Source organism: Pseudorasbora parva, chromosome 11 (assembly GCF_024679245.1).
Source record: "Pseudorasbora parva isolate DD20220531a chromosome 11, ASM2467924v1, whole genome shotgun sequence".
In the NCBI taxonomy this organism is placed as follows: Eukaryota; Metazoa; Chordata; class Actinopteri; order Cypriniformes; family Gobionidae; genus Pseudorasbora; species Pseudorasbora parva.
The window spans coordinates 25,495,400-25,511,210 of record NC_090182.1 but is presented as its reverse complement, the minus strand read 5'-3'; the positions used below and the strand labels follow the sequence as shown (position 1 = coordinate 25,511,210).

The following is a 15,811-nucleotide window of genomic DNA, read 5'->3' as shown; positions in this document are numbered from 1 at the left end:
CTTTCCTCCCCTTTTCCATTGTCAAACCTCAGGAAAGGCCAGAAGCAAACTAAAGTCCCCACAGACCAGCAGACCAGGCCCAGGGTCCCATACTTCATCAGAAGCACCCAGAAGGCTTCGGGGTGGGTGAGTGTATTTAAAGAGGGGGAGGTTCAGGGTGATCTGGTGCCCTTGGGCAACAAGAATGACTAAGTACCTCAGCAGTGAAAATAAGGGCCCCAAAGACAGAGTGACTTCCTCTCCTGCTGCCCATGTTTCATATCCACAGAATTAAAGGAGTCAGCTTGGCTGCACAGGTCAGTTCAGCCTCACCGCAGCCCTTACGGATGGGCCTCAATTCAACAGGAATTCACGGGTCCTGGATAATCTTATCTAATCCATTATTAGCTGCATTTTTCATCTTAAATGCACAGATAACAAGCCTCTGATAGGGTTAATAGCGCAGGGCGCTTACAAGCGAGGGTCAGTATGAACAGGGGCGTAGCACCAAATTTTGGGCCCTGGGTACAAACCATCTTGCTGGGCCCCCGTACCATGTATGTGTATGTATAGAAAACGGACTTCCCTGCCTTGGGCCCTGGTTACTCAGTACCCTTTATCCCCCCAGTCCCACGCCCCTGAGTATGAAGATTGAAGGGCTCGCTGGGTAAAACTCCACAGCGCTCCATGCCAAGACTTCAAAGGTGGTGAAATGATACGGCACTTGACTGACAGAAGGACGATTGCGGTCTCTTTCAAGTCCATGTCGGCAGAAATACTCCCAAAAAAGTGAAATGTTCTCAACTTAGAGTTGAGAAGAAAAAAGACTGAATGATTTTGAAAGGCAATGATTTATTTAAACGATGTAAGTTGTTGCACAGAAGAGCGTCAGTATGTTCAATTAACAACTAGCTGCAGATGATAAGGGACAAGCAAAATATCCAATGAAAATGAGTACTATTTGGACATTTATCTGTCAATATGTACATTTTCATCCAATCAAAAGTTTTTGTGTAGTTAAGCTACAATCTTCATCTGTCTGTCAAAGTACATGACACAATATGTAACTAAATATTTGAAGTTTTTAATACATTGTTAATGTATGCATTGAATAAAGTCAAGCTACAGTACAAATCATACTATCTAGGTCTCTTAGCCCGAATGATAAAACATGACTAATGAGATTTCAGTGGGTCTAAAACATTTTAAAAAGACAAATTATTGCTGTAGTCGGACTGAAATTGACCTTTTAAAGCGCAGGTAAATGTACTTATTGACAGATTTAAAACAGCTTTTGGGCAGAACAGGAAATGTTAAGGTAAAGTGAGTATCACCAGGCTTTTTCTGCAGAGTAATACAACTGTAATGTGTGAATAAAACGTGAATGTACACTACCATTCAAAAGTTTGGGGTTGGTAAGTTTGATGTTTTTCTCACCAAGGCCGCATTTATTTATTATATACAGTAAAAACAGTGAATTGTGAAGTATTATAACAATATAAAATAACTGTTGTATTTCAATTTATTTTAAAATGTCATTTATTCCTGCCATTACTCCAGTCTTCAGTCACATGATCCTTCAGAAATTATTCTAATATTCTGATTTGGTGTTCAAGAAACATTTTTAATCATCATCCATGTTGAAAAAATATAAAACAACAGATTTTTTGTAAATAAAAATGTTTTGTAACTTTATAAATGGCTTTTACGGTCACTTTTGCTCAATTTAATTCATCCCTGATGAATGAAAGTATTAATTTCTTTTCAAAATAAATCTCAATGACCCCAAACTTTTTAACAGTATATTGTATGCATGTTTATCAGTGACGGACTATGAAACTGCAAGACGAAGCTTTTTGTGCTGAAAATCCCCCAACACTCCCACTGCGGCACAGATCCAGTGTTTCTTGAAGACCCCGGGTTACCTGTCAATGACCCGTTATCAATGAGTTTGCACATACTCCCTGAAGTTCATCTGTCAGTGAAGGTTTACATCTGCTCAGAAGGTTAAGTGTGTCTGACAGCTGTTTTCTATACTTTCTTGATTTGTGAGACTCATTGTTAAGGGTTGAACTGTATGTGGTTTTAGTGTTTCTTTGTGTCTGCTTCAGTCCAGAGAAGAGCCTCGCATTCTTGCTTCTTACAAGCAGCTCAGTCTCTCCACCTCTTCTTCAACCAAACCCCTGAAGCAGGAATATAAAAAACAACAACAACAAAAACATCAGCTAAATCTGGCTTTAGCTTGAGCTTCCCCCTTTTCAACTGCACTAGTGAAATGTTTGGGTAACTATATCCCTGCTAACCAATCCAAATCTCAGAAGCTGTTTCCACCGATTTTAATGCACATTTTGGGATAATGCATACAACAACAACAACAAAAAATAACAGGATGGAAATTATCAACTTTTTTCAAGATTTGTTTAAGAAAATGTGCATAAAGTGCAAAAAATCCCTCCATGCACAAAAAAAGAAGAAAAAGTGACTTTTTACCTCAACAGAGGATGTGATTGGATAACTGAACTAACCAGTAGAACAATTGCATTGCACAGCATCTTAAATGTTGGTTTGAATGCTTTGAATGGTTCTAAAATGCCTAAATCAAAGTCTTTCATCTAAATTATTTGGTTTATTTCCCTTGGAAGCGTCTCACATGATTGCATTCCCAAACACCAGCTATCTGAATGCAAGATAACGCTGTAAGATGACAGTATTTATAGTGTTTTGTTTGCATGTTCTAAGATGCAAGTCATTTATGATGTTGGAAAAAGTCATAATGGCTTTTCCAATTGCAACAATTTCCCTTTTTTAATAGATATTTTGCGGCAATTTCCCAGGAAGTGACAATTTTGTTTACTTGAACAGATGGGATGAAAACATTGCTTTATTCACAAATGTTTTATGCAAAATTCCAAATTTTATGCTGTTAAATTTGCAGCTTTGAATGGAAATATAAGCTATTGTCACAGGGTTCAATGTATCCCTGATCTTAAGATAATCTTAAGCAACTGTACATCATGGTGAAATGTCTGTCGAGAGGTCGGCAGAGATGCTGGAATGCATGACGTGCAGTCTGTACTGTTTTAAACTGATAATGAGGCTGAATGTGGCATCAGAGATGCTCGTCAACATCTGGCATCTGGCAAAAACTGCATTTGGGATTTTTCACAAGCCAAATGGCAATGGAGATGGCAGCACAGTGTCATTAGGGGTTTGTCGAGCAGACAGCTCTCTAAAGTCTGCAAGAGCATACAAGCCAAGCCTTCATCTCTTATTCATCAAGGAAGAGAAAGCGCCAGTAATATAAATCTAGCATCTTGAGAAAAATGATGTACATGTGCAGAAAGCACGGAGGTGTGACATCAGCTGCATGGCCTGTCGACTAAGACAAAACCAGCTCTCTTTGTCCATTTTAAAGAGCCTTTGTTTGCAACTTCGCCACTTCCTGAACCTCTAGAGTCAGGAGCCTCTATTTTAGGGGCATTTCAAAGGATTGAGGTTATGTTGTGCATGCGTCATCATGCCACATACATCAAAGGAGACTGGGAGTATTCCCAATCCGGTGATGGCATGAAAAGACACATGTTCAGGGAAGCAGGAAATTACTTCATGCTTTCTGCGACTGTAAGGGGATGCGCTTCCTGTGACCCATCTTGGCCTCAGGAATGCCTCATTGTGTCATAGTCATTTACCCTGCAGTGCAATGACATAATTCAACACCTAAATCCTTTATGATCTGTAAAAATGCATTATTTTATTTCATTCAGAGAAAGTCGCCAAACTAATATGCCTAATCTTCACAGTACTTTATACCACGATAGAAACACAGACAGCAACAGGTCTGGGGGGAAAACATACCTGGGACAAATTGTCAGGGCTATTTTGGTGGAAACACAGCTTATGATAAGTGATCACTTAAAAAAGTAACAGCACACCTCTCTGCAACAAACTGCATGATTTACACTACCATTCAAAGTTTGGGGTAAGAATAAAAAAATAAATTAAAAGTTTTCAAAAATGACTATAAGGACATTTGAAATGTTACAAAAGTTTTCCATTTCAAAAAAATTCTGTTCTTTTAAACTAATATAATCCTAAAAAAAAGTATCACTGTTTTCACAAAAATAAAGCTTTGATAATCGTCATATTTTAATGATTTCTGAAGGATCATGTGACACTGAAGTAATGGCTGCCATCACAGGAATAAACACACACACACACACACACGCACGCACGCACGCACACAAATGCAGCCTTGGTGAGCCTTAAAAAAAAAAAAATCTTACCAACCCAAACCATTCAACGGTAGTGTATCATGTTAAAGTATGACCAAAATAATGATTATAACATATATCACCTGTAAGCAGCAATCTCTATGTCTAGATTCATCTTCTGATTCAGCAGTTCTTCATAGTCTTCACTTTGATCCTTCATCTGGAACTGAAGATCAGCCTCCTCCTCCTCCAGTTGACAAATGTAATTCTGGACAGAAACAACACAGTGGTGAGATACTGAGAGATGCTGCAGAAAAAATAAGAACGCGAGTGCTTGTACCTCCAGCTCCTCTATCTCCTCCAGGTATTTGCCTTTCTTGGCTTCTATTTCAGCCTCCAACTCGTCTCCATGCGTCTCCAGCTCTGCCATTTCTTTCTGCAGCTCAGCAATCTACAGTTACATACAGCACCAGTCAAAGGTTTGGGCAGAGCTGATTGAATATGCATTTCAGATCTTTAAAGTCAAAATTTCCAAAGAGGAAACGCATCCAGTAAGCGTCCAGCATGTATGAGAGGTCATTCAATACTATTTATAATGCACCTTAGATGGCACCATGTAATGTTGGTGTAAATGCTCAGTGTGCAGAGCTGTAATTCATACAAAGGACAGCTAATTTGAAGCTAAAATGAACAAAAAAATATAAGATAGTTTTGACATTTTATGCAATTTCCATAATTGCATTTATTTTTAATGAGTTTTGATGACTGCAAATTGGAATATGAATGTCCAAAGACTTAAACTGTGCATAAACATAATATGCAGATACGCAAATGTATAACAACACAGAGCTGAGCTTAACAAAACATTATGTTGTAATTACTGCCTATTTTGGTCTTAAATTCGTAATTGTGAGAGCATGTCTGAAAACAGTTGACATTTCCCGTTGCATATTCACCTATTAACAAACACAACGCAGAGAACTGTCAGCCACACCTCTGTACACGAGCTGCCCTGCTGTGAGTAATTACTGTAATCAGGTAAGTTAAACAGTCAGCTGTCAGAGATGGATGGAGATTGCACGCTCCGTTTCTCTTTCAGGTAGATCCTGGGAGGCTCCAAGCTCTGTTATTAACAAGCTGATGATACGTCAACCGATGAAAATAGTTGTTACTCTGCTTTGGGTCTTGACTGAGAGTAAGGCGGTCTGGTTTGTTGCTCCCCCTAGAGAAAACTAGCGGTGTCTCTGCCGTAAACGAGACCCGATTTCACCGATTTATTTTGGTCTGGATCCATTGTTTAAATCAAAAATACATTAAGCGTGCAGTTTATATTTACAATGCCCTTAGTGCAGTTTTTTGTCACAAGTTTTAAATTAAAATTCATTTTAATAATTTTTGGGGGTATACAATATAAAAATGTCCTGATGTCATATAGAAAAGCATCATTAATGTGCCCCTGATGTGTAAAGGTCAATAAGGCTCCAAAAGGTAAGATAATTTGACCCTTTTATAATAAGGAACCAGACTCAGGTTGTAAAATGTCATGTGGTGCAAAAAAAAATTAAAAATTAATTATATGTTTATTACTATTTTAATACCGAAATATATATAAAAAACTTTGTTAGGAGTTATTTTTTATTTAATTTATAAAATAAAAAGGGGGGGGGGGTACCTCAGGCTGTACCGAGCGCCTGTATCGTGTGGGCGGAGCTAAAGAATGACGAGTGCGAACAAAGCGGTGACGTCCTAATGCGTGGAGAAACCCATGGCTATCGATCTCAGCTAATAGATATATGATCCAGAATCATTCGGAGACTGAAATAAATTGGAAACAGGAGAAACAGCAACTGCACGACTTACGTCTCTGTGGTATGTATTTAGTCAACATTTGTTTGTCTTTACTCGCAGTTTATGAACACATGATTCGGTTTATGGACTATTGTATGCGACTAAACCTTAGCAGTAGCAAGCAAAACGGTTTTGCACGTCAGACTAGTGTAACGTAATAAATAGAACAACAATAGAGTCCGTTAGCGCATTTGAATGACGAAGCACGCGATCGTGTCGTTTGCTGATGTTTACTCACGCGACGATAGCCAACAGCAAAGACATTTGAAGCAGTTTTACTCACCGACTGCCGAGGCATACTTGAAAAAAAACTCTCAGAAACTTGTAAGACACCGGAACTATTTTTGACACAGAAATACTCTATCAAACCTCCAACATTAGTTTTTGAAACTTTGTCTAAGTTTAGGATGTGTCCACCATGTCCAACTCTTTAACAGTGTAAAAAGCTCAGTATGCATGAAACAGCATTTCACCCCCCCTTTAAAACACATTTTAAATTATTATTTCCTTTCTTTACCTTGGACACTCATTTGTCAATTATCTTTCAAATAGTCAACTTATAATCAACAAATTAAAGCTTCATACTAAATATTTATTGACCACAACACATTTCCCACTAGAAATGAAATCAGCTGATGTCATTATTCTTTCCACCAACCACAAAACTACTCACACGGAATAAAATATCAGACTGTGCAGGGGACTTTTATGCTGCTTTCAAAAACTGACTGTTTGAAGGCTTTTTAGTAAAGATGACATTACATAAAACTGGATTCAAATGTGCACTGATGCCTTCCTACTTGTCCTACCTGCAACGTTTTCTGACACAAGCTACTGTAGGAAACACAATTGATTGGGGAGAAATGAGGAGAGAAAACTAAAGAGAATGTAGTATGACTGTCCATCACTGATCAGCGAACAGGATCCTGTGTTATGAGAGTGAGCAGTGTGGTTGGAGACGGTCAGTTTATTTTAAGAGAGGGGCTATGACCACAACCACAATAATTAAAACCAAACCACCCTGTTTGTTATCTCAAACGTAAAGGTGTGAGTTGTGGCTGACCAATGATTTTCTTGCTATTCAGAATGTAAACTAAGTCAGCAAGCGGCTCTAATCATTTAAAACATAAATCCTCAATGATTTCCCTTACACTAATGCATCCATCACATTTTCTTCCCTGCCTTTTTTTCAACCTAAAGTTTCTCTTCCTGCCGGTGAGGGAGGCTGACAGGTGAGATTTTATTACTACGGCTCAGTACGATTTGCTGTCTCCCGAGGCACTGCAGGAATGTGTGAAGTTTATGAAGTTTATGATTGGGGAGAGAGTGCGTTGGCAGACTGTGAAATGTATTGTTCATAATGGAAGACGGTGAGAGAGATAAACATTGTTATAGACGCTACACTCCTCACATCCTCCTAGTCCTATCTCTCAGAATAAACACTCTGGGCAGCAGGAGTTCTCTTACTTTATTCCTCAGCTGTCAGTCTGACAGAGGACATGGTATTGTGAAACACCAGTGACACTTTCAGTGAAACATTTAAGAGTTTTTAAATTGTCCCCAGTTCATTTAGAATCGATCATCACTGTAAAATGACTAGCAGTTCAGTGAGGGAGTCTTTTGAGAACTCAGTAACTGATCTGATTGATTCAATGAGTGGGTCTGATTTGAATTTTCATACATTTCGTATGGATTCATACAGTGTTGTTGAAACAGTGGTGTGCATCTTAATAATAGAATCAATAACTGACTAAACTGGATACATTTTATAGACAGCCACCAACAGTGACTACATTTTCAATTATTGTTGAAAGGGTTTTTTTTAGGTCTCATTTGCAACCATTTTAGTGGCTCCCTGTAGTGCTAAAGTGTCTTTTGATGGGTCAGAGCTCAAGTGTGTCATTGAGAGTAAACTCACTCACCAAGTTCTTGAGGACATTCACGTCAGTCTCTTTGGAGATGTCCTTCACTTTCCCTCCAGTCAACTTAGCCAGCTGCTCCTCCTTCCCTTTTCCTGCAGCGTCAATGGTGGAAGCGCTTGAGGCTCTGGACCCAAACTAAAACGCAGGAAAGGTTTACAGATTCAGGTTTCTTGCATCTCTAAAGAAGGGTTACCACCCATGAAGCTGAGTTCTATAGAGAGCAGGCAGTGAAGATGGATCACTGATTATTCCCAGAAGAAAGAAGAGCAAATGAAGGCCCATCAGGTGAGCAGGTGCAACCAGTCAAAAATCAGCCTCCAATTACTGTTCCCCTCAAATCCCAATCAATATCAATTGTGAATGAGACAATAAGACCTTGTGCGGCACTAATGAAACAAAGCACCAGTTTTGGGTTCTGAGACCACCTGAGAGAGCAATGAATAGAAAAGCAGACCACATGAAAGCAGGGAATGGCGGTTAAGAATGTGTTTGCGTGTCTGCTGGTTTTTGCGTATTAGCACACTAGCAGGTGTTGTTCTTTGCCTGCTTATCTTACACCCACACACAAACACACTAGAGACTATTAAGCCTATAGAGGCTCTCCAGTGTCCTGGCGTAGAAGTGCTCTCTTCTCCTCTCCAGACTCATTCTGCATAGGAGCCTGGGAAGGGCTCCAGAGCTCTGATTACCACCGCGACCCCAGTCAAGAGCAGTCACTCCTGAGGCAAACAGGGTCAGAGGGCACTGGTGCTGTAGGATGACCTTTAGAGAGCCCTCACTCCTCAAACGACACAGAGGGGACAATAGTGCTCTGTGCTAGATGTGGACAGAGCTCTCTGTCCCACAGAACTGCCCCCGGAAGTAAAGTGTAAAAGAGGAAGGAAAAAACAAGCACTGTTGTGTTAAGAGGTTAGTTCACCCAAAAAGACAGTTATGTCATTATTTACAAGGAAAATGAAACTTTTTTGTTCCTTCTCAGTGCTGGATAGTTTACATTCCCATTCACTTTCACAAAATGTAAAAGAGCAGCACGAACATTATGATGTAAAAGAGCAGTACGAACATTTCTGCATTCTGGGAGTGTACGGAGGGGTGGGCGATTGGTGGAGGACCTGATCCTTCAAAAGAAATGTTTCAAGTTGATACAAACTCAATTGACAGCAGAAAATAATCATAAAATAACTGACATAAAACAATAGTCCCACAGCAAAAATGTAGAATTGAGACTTTTTTTAAAGTACATTTAACCTTAAACGCTGGCTGCATTTACTTTTATTGTAACTGCCTCTCTTACTCTTTTATATATATTTTAATTATTTTCTACAGTAATCAACAAACTACCATTTAGAAGTTTGGGGTCTTAAGAATTTTTCATGTTTTTGAAAGCGGTCACCAAGGCTGCTTTTATTTGATCAAAAATACAGCAAAACAGCTATATTGTGAAATATTATTACATTTAACCTTGACTGTAAAAAAATAAAAATAGGGCACAATGTACTGTATAAATATGAAGGAATTTTCCGTATTGGTTTTTTACAGGTGTTTTACCTGTATTTTGAATTACACATTGTATTAGTTTGTGCTTTAAGGGTTAACAGGAAATTCCCGTAAAATTACTGGATAATGTACTGGCAGAAAATTACCAGTACATTTTTAATTTTTAATTTTTACAGTGTATTATAACATTTTTGAAATGCAATTTTATTCCTCTGATGACAAAGTTGAATTTTCAGCATCATTACTCCCGTCTTCAGTGTCACAGGAGCCTTCAGAAATTTGAATATGCCGATTTGCTGATTATTATCAATGTTGATTGATAGTTGTGTTGCTTAACCATTTCAGCTCAGCAGAACATTTTGGCTTGGCTTTGGCTTCTTGCATATCTGAATTTAAAAGAGTGCCCTACCCATATACATTGGAGTAAATTGATAAAAATGGTCTCATTTTACAGAAAACACTCTAAAATATTGCATCTATTCTATTTTATCTATTTACAATTTTATGATAAACATATATAAAAAAATTATATTTGTATTTATTTTTAATTTAGTTATTTAAAAATCTCTAATTTTATCTGTTGGTCTACATCCTTTCTGAAAATTTCTGTTGATTCTACAAATTGGTACTAAACAGGGGAAAAAATAATTTTCTTGATATCTCCTTCCAAAATGTTTTATTGAGATTTATCTGTCTAAACTATCTAATAACTCATACTCATCTGCATTGACATAAGCCTGCCACTAGGAAATCGAAAAGAAGGCTCCGCCTCTTCAAATTTGTAAAGGGAGATCTCGGGCTCTGATTGGTCTAGAAGCATGATCGACATGTCTAAAAAGAGCTGAGATTCTTAGCTTTTTTGGCAATATGTGATGATGTCATAAAAAATGACAGCTAACATGGACAATCAAAACTAAGGATAATAAAAGTATTTGTCTGCATCACATGTTTTGATCTGGACACTGGTGACATTTTACAGTGTCGTTTGGCAATGCTTGCTCACAGACATGTGAAAATAGTCTCATTTTGAAGAAAACAACCTAAGGAACAAGCTGATAAAGCGTTTGAGGCTAGTAGCTTTACAACCAGTTTGTGATCGGAACAGGAATATGACTAATGTGTTTGCTTGCTCAAAGAGTCATTTCCATCTTTGTGAATCTTTTGACATAAAGTTGCTGTAAATTATTGGCTCGGTGAAATAAATGCTCAGTGATATTCTTGAGGGTGAGAGCTTTCATTTGATATATGACTTGTCTATTTTAGGTGAGTTTGTGATAAAAATATGAAATTTGATATTATTTGTATGATTTTCTCAAGAGGGGGTCATTGCGGGGCGGGGGGGTCAAATTCAAACCGTATTATTTTCTTCTATGTAATATAAATGCAGAAATGATTGGGTTATTTAGAACGCTGAAGTTCTAATCTTTCAAATGATACCATATATGTCTAGTTTCGTGGTGCTCGAGTTAGATATTTAAAAAAAGATTATGATGATGCAATATTGTTCCCACGGGTTACAATAACTATGTACTAACCCTGACCTACACCTAAGCCACTGAAGTTACCTTATATTACCCAGTATTTTCTTAGGGAAATACACTGTAAGTGCACGCAAGTACACCTATTGTTAAATAAAATGCAACCAATAAAATAATTTATTTTTTTTAAAAATTCTTACTGAACCCAGTGTAGTAGTGTAACGTTAAAACCACAAAAGCTGTCAATTTAGCTTGTACAGAACACTGGAGTATACTGGAGTGGTGTGTAATTTACCTTGAAGCTCTCAGCCAGCTCACTGTAGTACTCCTTAATGTCCATGATGGTTGGAGTGATATCAAAGGTTGGGAACTGCAGGGATACAGTGGGAGAACCTTCATCCAGAGGCCTGGGCTCACACAGCTTCTCCAGCCTCTGCGAACAAACGCAACATCATGGCTTTTGGTTTCTATCTCAGGTAACAATATCCGCCTGTGCGAGATAGGGCAGCTGTTCATTAATCTGGGCCCAATAAAGTGTTCATGAAAAGGAGATTGAGTCTGAGTCTCGGCTTGTTCTCGTCAAAATGAATAATGAGAGAGTGGCAGATGTATCAAGATAATAATAGCAGTTAATAAAACAAGAAGAACTTCTGTTTTCATTTCATACGCCTGTACTTTGAGTTATACCGTACGTCCCAGAGGGAGGTCAACGGATATTTCTCTGTTTCCAGGCATGGCGTACCCACAGACTCCCCATATACTACATTCTTTCACTGTGTTTGGAGAGACCGTGTTTCCTGTCAGTCTCCATTCCCCTAAACCTGTTCCCCTTACGATCGGAGGAGACACCTTAATAGCGAAACCCCCATAAGGCCGTGTCAAAATTCAGTGGTCTATGGTAAAATGTTCAGATTTCAAATAAGTAGCAAAAAGTGTTTTTCACGCCACATTCTGCATGGCCTTACCATTTCGTGCTGCCTCTCCATGGCAGTCAGCTGCTCCTCATAGATGGCCACTTGCTCTCGAAGGGCTAGGCAGTCAGTGGTAATTACATCCACCTCCTGAGTGGGGAAGTGGAAATAAAGGTCAATTCAAACACAAAGCACTTACCCTCTACATCTTCTATCACAAGCATCCTCAGTGCCACCAGGTTGTGCCCTGGCAAAGACTGCAATGCAGGGGAGACGAGATCCACATATGTAGCCCGACGTCCCCCACTTTATTCGGCTCATCTGGGTATCTTAAGTGCCTGATTAATTGCCGATGAATTCAATTACTTAAGCATTTGCATGTGAATGCTGCAGTGTGACGATGGATCTGGGCAGCAGAGGATGCGCACCGAGCACACACGCACACGCACACACACACACAAGCTTCCCCGGAGCCCAGAATTGGCACAGGGGCCGTTGTTCCCGTTATCTCAGCGTGAACACAAGCCCAGTGCTGGAGAGAGTCTAGACAGCATTTCGATGGTTCCTCTATTTCCACACCACCGAAGGGCAGAACTTCACTATGGTGGAGACATTCCAGCCAGATGCAGTGCTGGTGCTTAAAATCCTACTTTCTCATGCCATTTTTTCATATAACCACAGCTTCTTTAAAATGCCATTTAGTGAAATCAAACTAGTGAAAATACAAAACTGCATATAGACCGTCATGCTCATGTCTCTAAAGTATTTTACTTGTACAATGGCAACTATATTATATGTGTGGCTCCATCTTTAGTTCTCTTCCTGTTTTATTCTTTTCTCTTCAGCCCTCGTTTCCCAACTCAGCCCAGCCTGAGCTCTAAGCCCTGCTCTGTTGCATCTAGGAGATATGAGAGGCTGAATGAGTGAATTATTAGGCACGGTGAAAGCTTTCCCACATCTGCTCTTTTACTAGAGATGTGCTCTGACATCTGTGGGGTGACGGAGTGGTTTCTACAGAAAGCAGCTCGGGTTTCAGAGTGGCCGCTGGCCGGGAGTCAGCGGGGCCTGTAATCAGGACTCTCCAGAGCGGATCTGGGAGCAGCAGCTGTGCTGTGCCACTCCAGGGACTCACACACCTCCACAGGAGTCAGAACACCCCACCCGCAGCACAGGCTAACACTGCCATCTAGTGGAGGGGAACGTGTAAAATTTGAGTCTGGTGGGTGGTGGAGTGGTGATTCAGTTTCTGTTTAAGTGTAATTTTCTATAATGCTGCTTTTTTGCATATCTGTTATTTGACAACTAACTGTCCAATATTGCACAGTGACACCCAAAAAGTATTGGGATACACTTCAACCACACATTACAAATCAAAAAATATAACCAGGCATGTGGCATTTATTTTTTCCATGAGAAACCCTGTTTTCTGTTTAAGACAAAAAAAATTATATTTAGATTGTATTAGTGTTATTACGTTTATTGTTAACTAAAACTAGAAATTTAAATAAATAAATATAAAAAGCTAATTTAAAATATTTTACAGTAGCATTTAACATTATATAAATAATAGTAAAATAACTGGATTGGATATGTTCTGTTTGTCAAAATTGCTCATGTAAAATGGATATTTTGTTTATAATATCTATCTTTAAATGTGGTTGAAGTGCCCAAATACTTTTTGGGCCCTGTATATACTATATATCAAATAACATCTGCAGTTTTCATGGCATTTTTCATTACCAAAGAAACATCTTCTCGTTCTTGCTGGATGAGAGTCTTGTGCTCAACCACCTGATCATATTTCATCTGTAGACGCCGCAGTTCACCCTTCAGCTCCTCTGTGTTGCATAAAATCTCCTCCTGAGGGAAACAACCAGTAAGCAGAAATGAAAGAATCAACAGAATAGATTGTGTGTTAAAAAACTGACATTTGAGGAGAAAACCCACAACTTAAATCAATTTAATGCGATCAAGTCAAGCATAAATATCCATCACCACTTCTAAGAGGTACCTTTTCTTTCCGTAGCCTCTCTATCACAGCCTCCAGGCTGTAGTCGGCAGGACTGCTGATGCTGACTGTGGTTGTGGTGATCTGCTCTGACTCTAGCCTCTCTTCCAGCTCAATGATTTCAGCCTCCAGAGATTCATTCTCCCCTTCTAGACACCGAACCTACCACAGCCACACATAAGGTAACTTACGAGAGTAGAGGACATGCAATATATAAGAGTAATGGCTTATGTTCAAAATGTTGTATCATATAACACTATGCAGTAGAGGACACTGTGACAGCATCTTCATGGCCTTAATATGATTTTCTTCACACCCTCAGGCAAATGACTGACCCCATTAAACATCACGGAAATATGATAATTGGGCCACACACAGGGAAACGATTAGATTCAGCATGAGCACAGCTGGTTGTTACCCAGCAGAACCTTGGGTGTGTATTAGAATGTCTCACCACATCGATGAGGCCAGCTAGGCGATCATTGAGGGCAGAGATGACGGAGCGCTCACGGACAAATCGAGCCACACCCTCCTTGTTTAGGGCACTAGCTGCAGCAAAATCCAGCTCGGGACATTCACTCACTGAAAATCTACCCCTGTCAAACAGATCGAAAGCTTTCCAATGTCTGCAATGCTGTGTTTATTTTCTAAGCAAAACATAAGCAAACAATATTACAGGAAAAGCGGAAATACACGGAACAGCTTAACTAATTAAACTGTATTTATAATTCAAAGAATAAAGTAATTGTTTAGACGATACAAAGAATTCACACAAAACTCCATGTGTGATTATATGGTAGTTAAATATGGGTTAAATGGGTATATATATTCAAACAAGAAAATAAAAAATATTTGAAAACTGTGTTATGTATTGTAGGAAACTAATAAATATACATAGTATATAATATACTACAGTTCAAAAGTTGGGGTCAGTAAGGGTTTATCTTTTTTTTTTTTTTTTTTTATTCAAAAATGTTAAAATAATGTAAAAATAATAATAAAATTGCACATTTCAAATAAATGCTGTTATTGTGAACTTGCTATTCATTAAATAACCACATAGAGAATAAATTGTATCATGGTATTATTCAAAAAATATTAAGCAGCACAACTGCTTTCCACATTAATGATAATTAAAAAATATTCTTGAGCAGAAAATCAGCTCATATTATAATGATTTCTGAAGGATCAATTTGATCAAATAAAAGCAGCATTGATGAACACAATAGACTTATTGAACCAAAACCAGCATAAAATAATAATAACTACTACTCCTCCTCCAGGTGTATGAATCATAAATGCATTATTTAGGAGACAAAGCAAAGTCAAAATTAAACTTGGCCAATAATCTTAATTGTCAATGTTTAGCCAATAAACATGGTCTATATATCCTGTCTTAACGATGAGTTTATATGGAGGAATGAGCTGAAATTCCAAAAATAGCAACTCTATGCTAATCAGTATACATTCATTTAAAATTTACCAACAATACGTGCAAGGCTTTCAGATCTAAAAGCACTGACCGGGCCTGGACTCCACAGCGTCCTGCAGCCTGGCTCCACTGCTCCTCCTCAAACAGCTTACGGTACGAGGACACTCTCAGCAGGGCCATGACAGCAGTAGGAAAGCAAAAGATGTTGACAACCGCACAAGCCGGGGGTCTATATAGACGACGGGGTGAGAATGTCACACGCGCTTGTGGGATCTCTCATGGAGCACAAAGTAGTCTAACTAGGGGAACAGTGTCAGAAGAGAAACCTTTCACATGAAACAGAAACAATTTAGCCACTGCAACATGATTGGAAGCCGCTCCTTCAGAAAGCATTTACACAAGCACATATGGGGCAATGACAGTTTAGGTCTGCACAAGAGCTTGCACTAGAATTACTTAGCATTATGTGAACAAACTCCAATAATTAGGTTAAGCAATAGCAACAGGCATTAGCAAGCACTGCAA

At 38.9% G+C, this 15,811-nt stretch overlaps 1 protein-coding gene across 1 annotated transcript; it reads right to left on the bottom strand.

The window, feature by feature from the left end:
- Window positions 1-626: 626 nt before the first annotated feature.
- vimr2 (vimentin-related 2) lies at window positions 627-15,718 on the bottom strand. The gene is made up of 10 exons (XM_067457532.1): window positions 15,378-15,718; window positions 14,309-14,450; window positions 13,858-14,016; window positions 13,587-13,706; window positions 11,901-11,996; window positions 11,231-11,368; window positions 7,961-8,095; window positions 4,531-4,641; window positions 4,334-4,458; window positions 627-2,162 (listed from the first exon to the last, which is right to left on the bottom strand). The coding sequence occupies exons 1-10, from the start codon at window positions 15,464-15,466 to the stop codon at window positions 2,120-2,122; spliced, it is 1,158 nt and encodes a 385-aa protein (XP_067313633.1). The 5' UTR covers window positions 15,467-15,718; the 3' UTR covers window positions 627-2,119.
- Window positions 15,719-15,811: the final 93 nt, after the last annotated feature.